Below are 12,349 nucleotides of genomic sequence, written 5' to 3' on the forward strand. Positions count from 1 at the left end.
CACATGCCTGGGTTCAGGCTAGATCCCTGGTGGGGGGCATACAGGAGGCAGCTGATCAATGTGTCTCTCTCATCCATGTCTCTATCTCTCTATTCCTCTCCTTTCCTCTCTCTCTAAAAGCAATAAAAAACATATTAAAAATAGACTTTTAGAAATCTAAGACTTAAGAAAAGCATGAATACTTATAATAATGCATAATCTCATATTTGTTACCCAAAATTGTAAAGCTTTGGCGTGGATAACCTATATAACAATTACCACCTGCTCACGTTTAAAATAACATCTAACCAAGTAAGAAGTACGTGCCACCAAAAAATTTAGATTCAATAATCCCATAAAAACATTTGGTGGGCAGGTAAGAATTAATGCCTTTGGATGTTCTAAAGAATCTCAGCCTTGCTCCCTCCCGGTCTCCCCACTCACTACCCAGCCACACCCCTCGGGGTAGGAAGAAAAAGAGGGGTGCTAAGACCTGGAACAAAAGGCCATGCCATTGTAACTGATTCTTTTATCAACGTTATGTCATAAACAAACTTTCTCAGTGTTTTTCATGAAGTGAAAATCTCCAAGTAACTGGAAAGCAATTTCCATTTGGTCTTTGTTATTGCAAAGTCCACTATGAAATAATATTAAAGCATCTACATTTACTCCTCTTAAATCTTCCCCAAGGTTGATCAGTGCTATCTCAAATGTGTTATGCGAAATCACAAATCCAAACTAAGAAGTTGGAGGATTTTATAATGGAAAGAAAGTTCAATAATGTTTGCTGTACACAGAGCTTGCTCCATCCTTCTCAGGAGTGTGTCACCAGGTGCCGTGCTGCCATCTGAGGACACACATGTTGCTGAGCTCCGCCCTGAAGGGCCTGCACGGAGCAGAGTGCATCTCGAGCAGTGCTGCTTCCCAGGCCAAGCCTGTGTCCGGCCGGGACAGCCACACCAGGTGCCGGGGGAGAAGCCCAGGGATGGCTGAAGGCTTAGTATCTTTAAATGACAAGTACCCGTAAGCAAAACAGGAAACACCGTATGCCAGAAAATTACACACTAAATGTCCTAAAATCCAACAAAAGGAAGTAGTTCATACTCTGAAGAGCATGTTTCATTCTAGTTGTTTAAATAAAACCCTATATGGAAAAAGCCAACTATAATCTGCATTTTAGAGATAATGTATTGAGCTAAATCTTTCATTTGGCAAGAACTGTGATAAGTAACAAGATGAGTCTCCTGGACTGTGTGCTCTGTGAAGTCTATACGCCATAAAGCCCGAGCCTTATGAATGGACATGCCTGAGAGCACAGGGTCACGGGATCTGTGGGTGAACCCTGACGCCCCTGAGCACTCTCAACTAGACTGACTCAGCCCTTTTACTCAAAAGAACATTTTGCTTAATAATAATTAAGAGATGGAAATATTCTTTATATTCTTCCAGATTCCACCCAAAAAATAAAAATTGTGAAGATGAAACATCTTAAACCCTGAGAAGGGCATGCTATGATGGCACCCAATGCTGTATGTGGGGCCTGTGGGCAGGGGGAGGGAAACTTCTCTGAAAAAGAACTGGTTTCAAGTGATGAGACCCCTCTCAGGAAGAATATGTACCCTGGGGCAAATGCTTAACTACACCTAAGCCATAAGAAACCCACAGTTGATATTACACAATAAAATTACCCTAAATGCAACTGCTTTAGATAAGAATTATAGCATAACCAATACATTAATAGAAAATATCCAATGTTAGAATTTTTAAAGTCCACCAATGACAAAGCAAGCTCATAAAAAGCAAAAGAAACAAGAACACTATATAAATTCCTATTTTCTACTACCCAAATATTACATAATAATCTTCATTCTACTGTGTAACAGTTTCCAATTCCCTACCCCCCAAGCTTCTATTAGGAAAATGTTGTTCCCCAAACAATGAGTGCTGGTTATTGTACACTAGAAGAACAGGGCACAAACCTTGATGAGAAAGGCTCTATCCCAAAAGTATTTCCTGAAGAGTTTAATGTCTGCCTCCAACAAATGCTCGGCCGTGTGGTGAAGCGTCAGGGTCAGCGTTCCTGACGCATGAATATACTGCAGGAAGGCATCTTCGCTGAGCTGCACTCGGGAGAAGCCTGGGGAACGTCTGCCCTGGAAACTGAACGTCACAAATCAAAACCCACGCACAGCTTTGGAAGCACTCCCCCCTCTCCCCGCCGCCAAATCCCACTGCCCCTGATATCACAAATCCAACTGGCAAAAAGGTCCTCGAAAGCCACCTGCTGACAGTACTAGTGAGTACGTAAAGTCATGGAAACAGGTTCTAATAAAGCCATCTTTCTTTTTCCACCGAGAGGAGCTATCAATTGAAAAGCCATTTATATATCTCATATACCTTAAAGATTTATATAAATAATGAAACAGTATTGACTTTACCTCAATATTTCATTCTCCTTTCAATCTGAAAAGATGCCTCTCCCTTTAATGGGGCCACAAGTAGAACAAATTAGCAGGCAGCCACCAGTTTATTAGATGATTACAGTGGAAAACAGATAGGCTCTCCAGGGAACATGGTAAGGTTTGGATGTTACAAACAGTGAGATATTCAAAACACACTGGCCTGCTGCTGTAAGTCATTTTCTCATGCAAATGAAAACATGCATAAATTTGATCCTGTTTCATTCTTGAATACACTCCCATAAACAAAGGCACAATAGTCCCAAACTAAGTTCCTGAATATCCACTTATTTTCTGTTCTGTTTTGGCTGAGAACAGTTCCACATTTATTGGCTATATGTAGGCTTCATGGGTAGTATCATAGTATCCGGGATGGCTTAACAGCTCATGCGATAAAAAGAATAAAGAAACCTCAGGAGGAAAATGTGAGTGGCTCCCAGGTGACAGCCCCCAGCATGTCACACCCCAGCAGCTCGCTCCCAGGTCCCCTGTGTCACAGAACTAGTGCTCTGCCTCTTTCCTCTCCATGGCCTCATTCTGTTCACAAACGTGTGTCTTTCAGAAACACAGTGTACTTCCAATCCAATAAGTGTTATCTCCATCATTGGGAGTGACAAAAAGAGATCCAGAAAGAGCACTTATGCTCTAAGGTTTGGGGCATCTTCCTAACCTCTTGGCACTAATACCTGGCAGGGATTCCAGAATCGTCCAGGAAACAACTTCCTATTCCAATGACAAGCCGCTGAGACAAATGGACAATGGGCTCTGAGCCCGAGCAATCAGATCACTGCTATTAATTTAAAAAATGGAAACTCTAAATTTAGCTGACAGTCAGTCTACTTCTAATCCCACCCATGAATGGATTTATTAGAGGTGTAAACTTTTAAAACACATAATATCTTCTGGTCTTGGACCCAGAAGAAAGATAAAAGCTACAAGATGAAGAAGTCAGCCTCCAGGATCTCAATGGAACAGTCACTAAGTCAAAAGAAGCAGTCCTGCTGGGTCATGGCAGAGCAAAGAAAAGGGCAATTCTCTGTGGATGGGTTCTTTCCTTGGTTGGTGATCATTTGACCAAATGAGGGGGGGAAAACACACACACAAAAAAAGCTCTGACTTCTACTCCAAGATCCATATATGGCCCACCCAGTGTGGCTCAGTGGTTGAATATGGACCTATGAACCAGGAGGTCAAGGTTTGATTCCCAGTCAGGGCATGTGCCCAGGTTTCGGGCTTGATCCCCAGTGAGGGGGTGCAGGAGGCAGCCAAACAATGCTTCTCTCTCATCATTGATGTTTCTTTCCTCTCTCTCTCTCTCTCTCTCTCTCTCTCTCTCTCCCTGAGATCAATAAAAATATATTTTTTATAAAGATCCATGAATGGATCATAAAACCATAAATTAATTACATTGAGTTCTATGAGCCAAACAATAAAAACAAGTCCATTAATACTATAATAATGCTGACAACACTTAATGTACTTTCCCATCTGCCTGAAGGATTTTTTTTACCACATGTTAAGTGAAGAAAATTACCATATATGAATCCTCTTTTCATAGCTTAAGAATAATGACCAATCTGAACCATGTAACAATATACTCATAATTCATTGAAAGTGTGGATATCATCATCAACATAGACAACATTACAGTTGATAAATTATTTCACTAGATCCTGATAACCACCCATTGACTTTATAGTGTTTTAGGGCTTGTCTGTCAGTCATTGATTCAACAAAAACTTATATTCTTTCAGTGAGTGTTATGTGCTGAACACAGGGGTGGGTAAAACAGAAATGGTTTCAGCCCTCAGATTTAGGAGGGAGACATATGAAATAGGTGATCACTATATATATAAAATTCTAAATTACAGTGACTATTGTGAATAATTTTAGTCACAATTACTATTGTGAATAATCATAAAAGACCATAACACAAAAGGCCTCTCTGAAGAAGTGACATGTAAGCTGAAACCCCAAAAATAAGTAGGGGTTATTAATTATTATTAAGTATAGCTACCTATAGAGATTTTGAGACTTTTTTCCCTGCCTCTTCCTCCCGATAAAGTGTTAATGCCAAATATACCTGTATATCTGTGTATGTACTTTATACATGAGAACTAAAGGTAAAACATAAACCAATATTAGCTTGTGGTTTGGTTATTTCAATTTTTTCCATAATGTTTGCAGACCTTATAGAAACAGATTACGAGAGAAACTACCAAGTAGCCAGACTCACTTTGTGATGCTGTCAGCCAGCGTGGAGTGCCCACCATTTAAAACTAAGTCTACTGGCGTGGCACCCTCTTCGTTGGGTAAAGCCAAGGCCTGAACGCCCCCCGGGAGACACACGAGGAACTGGGACAGCTTCGGCAGGCCCCAGCGCACAGCCAGGTGGAGCAGGGACTCTCTGGGAAGAGTAACTGAAAAGAAGACAAACCCATGTTAGTCCCTGTTTCCAAACTCGGTCTCACACATGTTATCAGAGACCACGCATTAGACATAGTAAGAACGGCAGAGCTGGAGGAACCACCATAAGCATCGAATCCAACACCTCATTTACAGACGTGGAGAGCTCAGTGATCTGCCCAAGGTCGGGTAGCCGGTAGCTGCTGGAGTCAGGTCCCCTCCTTGCTGATACAGGGTTCTTTCCACCACTAGGGGGCACGTCCGCATCCCCTTTCATTCACATGCAGCCAAGTCTCCCAGGGAAAACAAGGGCTAGGAACAGACCACACTTTGGAAACAGACACCCCTGAGGAGATGGTGCCACTGCAGCAGGGCAGGCTCCCAGAGGCCAGCGCTGGAAAGCAGCCTGCGTTTCCACCCTTTGTCCTCTGGTGAGAAACTGGGCAGAAGGGGGCTTCACCTGTCCAGGAAACTGAAGACCATGGTTCCCCCCGCCCCAACTTCACCCATCTATTAGATCTGAGGGATTATTTCAATGTTGCCAAAGCCACCCCAGCTCCTGGTGCAGCTGAGTGTCTTGGTTTCATTGTGGTGATTGCCGCTCTATATATCATGATTGTTTCCTAGCTGTACCATCTTACAGGTTAAGGGGGTCCTTGAAGTTTTTTATTCCTAACATCCAGCATCCTATCTGGCAAACTGAAGTCATTTGGTATTTGTGGAGTTGAATGGCAAAATCTCAGTTATTTGTGTATGTTTAAAATGCATGGTTTGTATAGAGTTCATGCACCTGTATTTCTATGGCAATGACCCAGTGTCTGGAACCCAAGTCGTCTATGATAAACATTATGTTGGAAATATGCAAAAGAACTAATTTGCCTACATTTTTTAAAATCCTAGGGCTGTGAACTCCATAGACATCAAGACACACCTTAAAACAAGCCTAATCTTAACAAACTAAACATGAAAATTCTAACATTCAAGATCTGTTGGAATAAACATGCAGTAATTTATTAGATTATGGCTCTGTGTTTTCTAAAATGGTTGTACTAATTCATATTTTATCTAGTAATGAATGTAAATTCACGAGGGCTTAGTAATTTATTTTTCAATCTTCCAACCTGAATTTTTGCTAACTGAAAGGCATAGTCAAACCTTATATAGGTATGATAATAACCTTAAATTTGGACTGAGCAGTAAATATAAATCACTGTCCTTAGTAATAACCAAACAGGCCAACCCTGCACATGGCCTCAGGCCCTCTGGAAGGCCTCCTGGTGTGTGCCGCATTCCATATAGCCTTTTCCTGAAAAACCCAGGGCAGGGATGAACACTCTTAGGACCTTGATGTCTTTGATGCGCCAACCCGGTTTTCCAGGCAGAGAAACTGAGGAGTGTCCGAGTGAGGGGCCTGGGCTTTGAGCCTCCTTCCCTGCCTGGGGCAGATGAGCCTCTATGCCCTGATGGGAATGTTGACTGAACGACACAGCCTGCTCAGTTCCTTTTTGTGTCTGGGTGATCTTGTGCCCAGGATGTTATACGTCACACCTTTTAATGTTTGCCATTAGAGCAATCCTTAGTCATTCTGTTGTGGTTACCCTTTAGTTCAAATAACTCCTGGCACCAGCCAAACAGGAAGAGACCTATTTATTGGGGGGGAGGGGGAGGAAGGGGTGTTTCATTTTAATTGAACACCTCCACCTCTGCCAAATTGCATAATCCCTTTTCAAAGCTTGTCTTCCTGGCTGCTGTTAAGAATCTGAAACTCTATAACAAGCAGGATAATTTATATATGTCATAATGTTTCCTATTTCAAGCTGTTTGCCTGATTCTGTGCTCAGAACTTTTATACTGAATGAGAAAGCGCTCTCTTAAAACATTTTGCTCAGTTTCTTCCTTTTTTCTTTTTTTTTTCTTCCAACATTAGAAGATCTCTCTCCCCCTGCCTTCCCATCTCCCAGGAAGTGGGCAGAGTCTAGAAGAGGGAGGGGTGGGGGGAGGAGGAGGGAGGAGAGTGCCTTCTGTTGTCTCCCATTGAACTCGATGTGAGGATGGAGCCAGCAAGGAGAGGACAGGGAGCTGGACTAACAGAACAGACTTGGAAAGCTCTCTTGGTGGAGGAAACAGCTCCCCCTGCCACCTACCCCAACCCCCGCAAAAAACCCTCACACTGTTGGTCAGACTGAATACATACACATACACAATAAAAGACACAGTTGTGTTAAAGGTCCTCCCCAGAACAATTAAAACAGAATTTCTGGGTCAGAGTCCAAGCATCCATCTTTTCTGAAGATTCCCAAGATTCTTATGCAAAGTCAGGGTTGGTATCTCTCACCTTAAATAAATAAGTGGTTAACAAAATATATGTTTTCTATTTATACCTCTGTCTTCCCAATCAGCTTTTAGGTAAAAAGTTTCACCAATAAATAAGAACAAAAAACAATGTTTGTGACTTTGTCAAGTTATTTTAAATTCATATTACTTACTGCTAAGCCAGGATATAGCCTTAAACATTGAGCAAAATATTAAAAACTACTAAAATATTTTAACATATTAAAGCTAAAATGTGATGGGCACAATAATCTAGAAGTAAATGATGTTTTTAAACACAAATTAATTCAGAAGTAGTTCTACATTGTAGGGTTTAGTAATGTTTTGTAACTCCTGAGTGGAGCCACTAAAATATATTCAACACTGTAAGTTTATAAAGAATAATTTTTTAATTCACATAAATCTAATTCATTAAAATAAATAACTCTGGTTTCCAAAGTCACACATATGTACTTCACGGAAGTCTCAATTTGTGCATCTAAGTCATTCAGTAGATACACACTGAATGAAACTACTACGATGGTAACCGTGAGGAAACTCCGTTTTTTAACATGACCCTTTCTCCTTTCTTTCCGTCCACTCCCTTCCTTAATCACTAAGTCCTCAGGACATCAGATTCTGGTCAGCATCAAACTGTGGCAAGAACAAAGCCTCAGGTCTTTTGACCACAGAAACAGAGTTTGGTCAAATTAAAGATAACATCAGCCCCAGGCCCATGACCTTGTGAACCACTCCCTCAGGAAAACAGACAGAACAATGCCATGTTTGATGTCAGGATCTGATGCCCTACCCTGGCCCCAACCAAGCAGCAGAGCCCATGACCCCAACTCCGTTAGCCACCATGATTAATGGTTTTCCCCTATATAACTCATCCCCTGGAAGCCAGTGGTTAGCACTAGCTCACCTGTGATTCCAGGCTTAGCACCATTTCCTCAACTAATCAACCTCGACTTTCTTTGCTATAACTCCTGTTCAAATTTAATTAGGCTTTAATGGGTACGAGTGAACGGCCTCTTTTACTCTGGTAACACTATATGCCAGGCCCTGTGGCCACAGAGATGAACACGGCCCTTGTCTTTGAGAAGCACACAGTCAGCCCACTTTTGTTCAGAGTAAAATAAATATCTGTGAAATCACTGTCTGATGACGACAGTTCTAGGCTTGACATAAAGAGGGTGAATAGAAATAAACAAACAATGTGCCCTACCTCCAAGAACAGTGCTCTGCCGGTTAATCCAACCTACTCACCTTTCATGACTTGAAAATGTAAAGATGTTGATAAAATGCCAAAATGATGAATAAAACATAACGAGAATGAAAAATAAAAAGTACCAAAACGTACACGGAAAGTTGAAGAGAGAACCCGGCATCTCACATTTTTTAGGACTCTCAATGAGAATGGAAGGAGAGGTCATGTCTACGGCATCTTCTATTTAGACCAGCGGTTCTCAACCTGTGGGTTGCGACCCCTTTGGCAGTCGAACGACCCTTTCACAGGGGTCGCCTAAGACCATCCTGCATATCAGATATTTACATGGCGATTCATAACAGTAGCAACATTACAGCTATGAAGTAGCAACGAAAATAATTTTATGGTTGGGTCACAACATGAGGAACTGTATTTAAAGGGCCAGAAGGTTGAGAACCACTGATTTAGACGGTCTAACCAGGGCTTCAGTGTGTGCGTAAACAAATCAGTCTTCCACGCAAGACCGGAGGTTGGTCACTCCAGGATAGGAATTACAAATATATATACGCTCAGAGGAAAGAGATGGAAACAGGACGTGCCTCCAGGGAGCACAACGCAGGCATGGCGGGCGTGGATGGCGCATAAAGCCAAAAGGTAGAAGGGAAGTGAAACAAGCATAATGGCAGGTTTTAGTTTCCTGAGTCTTCTTTTCTGCAACGGATGCACTTGGGACACTCAGCTGACAACCACCCCTGACTGAAAGTAACCTGGGAAGACACCCATCGCACACACACAGTTATTCCGGAAAACGTGCATTGCGATACACAACACTGGAGTGCACTTCATGGCGTTCACATCTCACCTAGGCGGGTTCTACTTTATTTTACCTCGTGGAACTAGTACTAACTCAATGGAAACATGAAAACGTCTTTATCAGAATTCAAAGATGGCAATCTAATGTCTGGCCTTCACATGTTCAGGCTGAATTCTAAAATACGGCCATCGATACAAGATATTACGAATCCAGACACAACACCATTGAGTGCAAAGGGGAACAGGCCAAAAGGGTGACATGTCTGGATCTGAACGCACACAGAGATGTAGCTTTGAGCAGACCACTTAGTCCTCAAGCTTTAAAAGCTGCATGATCTGTAGAAGGAAAGTGAAATCTTCCCGACCTCCTACTGGGATTGTCAGGAGTCTGCCAGGAAAATACTACTTGGGACAGAGTTCTTGAGAATGAGGAAAGCCAGTACTGGGGGACTTATCAGTCCTACATATTTGTCTGATCTTTTAATACCAAAAAAATATAATGAACAGTCACTAAATTGATATGTGGTACATTTGAGAACAGTTTTCTTCGGGTTATAATTTAAAAGCATAATTTAAGGGAACTAGCTGTCTGCTTAGGAGGCACTGTAATTGCATCAGTGTCGGACACCAGCTGTGCCATTAGGCAAATGTGCTTCAGCCCAGGCCTCAGGCACAGGCGCTCGTCCGGTGCCATCAGCAGCAATCATGTCATGCGCCCTTTCCAGACGGCGCAGTGATTTTTTTTTCATCTGTTAATATTTCTTCAAGGCTATGATTGCATCCCCATTCATGCATTCATTAGATATTTGCTGCCAGCCTAAATGCACCAGGCATTCTCTGCTCTCTCTCACACCACAGGCACCCTCCAACCCACCCAGCAGGAACTCTGTTTTGTTTCAGAGACAAATGAAAATACAATGCAATCCAGTTTTATTACTGACGAGCAGAAATAAAATGGGCTTTGAAAGTCTGCAATGTGAGTCTGATATCAAACGCAACCAGAAAACTGGTCACTCCGCTGCAGCCAGGCGGGGTCTACTCACTGCCTTTGCACTGAAAGCCGGAGCTGCGAGTCCAACGGCCCAGACTGAGAACTATTAAACGGTGGAGATGAGCTACAACTTCAATTGACAGAGGAAAGAGTATCCTTTTCCTTAAGAGTTATATTAAATTCTTTACTGCTAAAAAAAAAAAGCCATTCCTTAAACATGAAAAGCTAAAAAAAGGGGATGGAAGAGAGAGAAAACATGTTTAAATTAAGGAGTTAAACCTCACAAATGATGCAGATCTGTGTGCATGTGCGTGAGTGCTCTAAAGCAATCTCACCAATTTGCCGTGGGCCTATTTTGAAGTACATTCTGTCCACCACCAGCACTTCTGCTGTGGGTTACCTTAGCAACTGAAGGAATAGAATACCAGTTTTAAATGTCAGAAAAGCAACTGCGAAGGTATTTGTCCCTTTCGATACTATCCAAAGTGATAGAATGCTAGAAATACTGAGTGTATATACAACTGCTTGAAAAAATGTCAAGCTTCCCAAGAAAAACATAAAACCCCAGAATCAGTCAATACCCATAATGCATTAATTTCAAAACGCTTCAGAAAACGTTTTTTAAAACCTGGATATCTGTATTTTGTAATAAATCTGTCCTTTATGGGTTTCCTACCCACTGGTATTTCAGCTGATGCTATTTCAAACTTGCTGTCCAGTACAAAGTTTAGGGGCAAAAAAACAAAGACGACATTTCACATAGTCTGTGGGCCAAGTCTTATAATTCAATGTGCCATCCCCTGACTAATTAGACCTGGACACACAAAGTCGGGGCCAAGCAACAGAGCCAAGCTCCAGAGCCTTGCTCTATTTTCTTCCTACTTCTACAGCCAGCAAACGGTTTTCAAGGATAAAAGCACCAGCCAAGCTCATTTCAAGGGTTAAACAAATCTTGCTTCTTACTAGTTACAGATCTCTTTCCTCTATTCAAAGAAAGATAAACAGATATTTTCCTCTGTCAAACATTGCTGGCCCATACATTCCCTTCTCCTGTTGCCTAGACAGAAGGTGATGGTTTCGGGTATGTGGCCTGAAACGAAATGTAGATGTCACAGAAATTTGGCAGTTCCCACTGAGTCTTTCGTAATGAACTGTTGATTCTCACTTAATGGCTTTCCTGCAGATAAGAAGAAATATTATGACTGCTCTTTAAACTCCGCAAGAGAACACAAAACCATCAAGACACATTTTAACAGTTGCTGAATAACCTCTACTCTTATAAACTTTCTTCCGAAGTCCTTTTGGCCCTCTGCGTTGCTTTCCTTTTTCCTTAATAGTTCTAAAGTGTAGAAAAACAAGCATTCTCCTTCAAAGAAAACTAATTTATGAAGACTCTATTAATAATGAAAAAAGCATCATGCTAACTACCCTTCTTCTTAGTAACAGCATCACATTACACAGCTCAGGTCCATTAAACTCGGGTCTGTGACAAAGTTTCTACATTTCCTTTGAGTTCACTATTTATTGCGCTGTCTTGTTTCTGCACAGATGCTCTACTTGGACTTGCTTTTATAACATGGGTTCTACAACTAACAAACCATTTCTCTAATTTCTGTATTCAAGTTTAAATCTGTTTTGGTTAATAACTCCATTGATACTATTTGCACAGTAAGAAGTATACTCTTAATGTGATCTTTGGGATCAATAATTAAAATAATTAATTCTCTAAGCCAACCTCAGTAGGTCCTACCAGTTCCAACAGTTAATTTTCCTTGGGGACAGCTTTCCAACCAACCATCCATCTGCAGAATGAAAAGTTGGCTCTCTAAATACATCAGATGTGTTTAACTTTATGCCCAAGACAGCCCTGCAGAAAAGTTGCAAAAGCTCAATTGACTTACCCTAAAAACTTCTTTTATAAAAGGAGGAGAAGGTGCACTGGCCAGTTGTTCAGTGGTTAGAGCATTGGCCTGTGGACCAAAGGGTCTTGGGTTCAATTCCTGGTTAAGGGCACATACCTCAATTGCAAGTTTGATCCCTGGACCCTGGTCAGGTGCATGTAGGAGGTAACCAGTCGATGTGTACCTCTCACATCGATATTTCTCTCTCTCTCTCTCTCTCTCTCTCTCTCTCTCTCTCTCTCTCTCCCTCCCTCCCTCCCTCTATCCCTCCCTCTTTTTC

The 12,349-nt window shown here is 41.8% G+C and overlaps 1 protein-coding gene across 2 annotated transcripts in view; it reads right to left on the reverse strand.

The window, feature by feature from the left end:
• The window catches only part of ARHGEF28 (Rho guanine nucleotide exchange factor 28), a 259,431-nt gene that overhangs the window by 145,676 nt on the left and 101,406 nt on the right, over positions 1 to 12,349 (reverse strand). For both annotated transcript variants that reach the window (XM_006081332.3, XM_006081331.3), the window contains exons 5-6: positions 4,675 to 4,858; positions 1,959 to 2,139 (exon numbers count right to left, since the gene is read on the reverse strand). In XM_006081332.3, the coding sequence (XP_006081394.1) occupies positions 1,959 to 2,139; positions 4,675 to 4,858 (365 nt within the window). The remainder of the gene's footprint in view (positions 1 to 1,958; positions 2,140 to 4,674; positions 4,859 to 12,349) is intronic.

Source organism: Myotis lucifugus, unplaced genomic scaffold (genome assembly GCF_000147115.1).
Source record: "Myotis lucifugus unplaced genomic scaffold, Myoluc2.0 scaffold_0, whole genome shotgun sequence".
Classification (NCBI taxonomy): Eukaryota; Metazoa; Chordata; class Mammalia; order Chiroptera; family Vespertilionidae; genus Myotis; species Myotis lucifugus.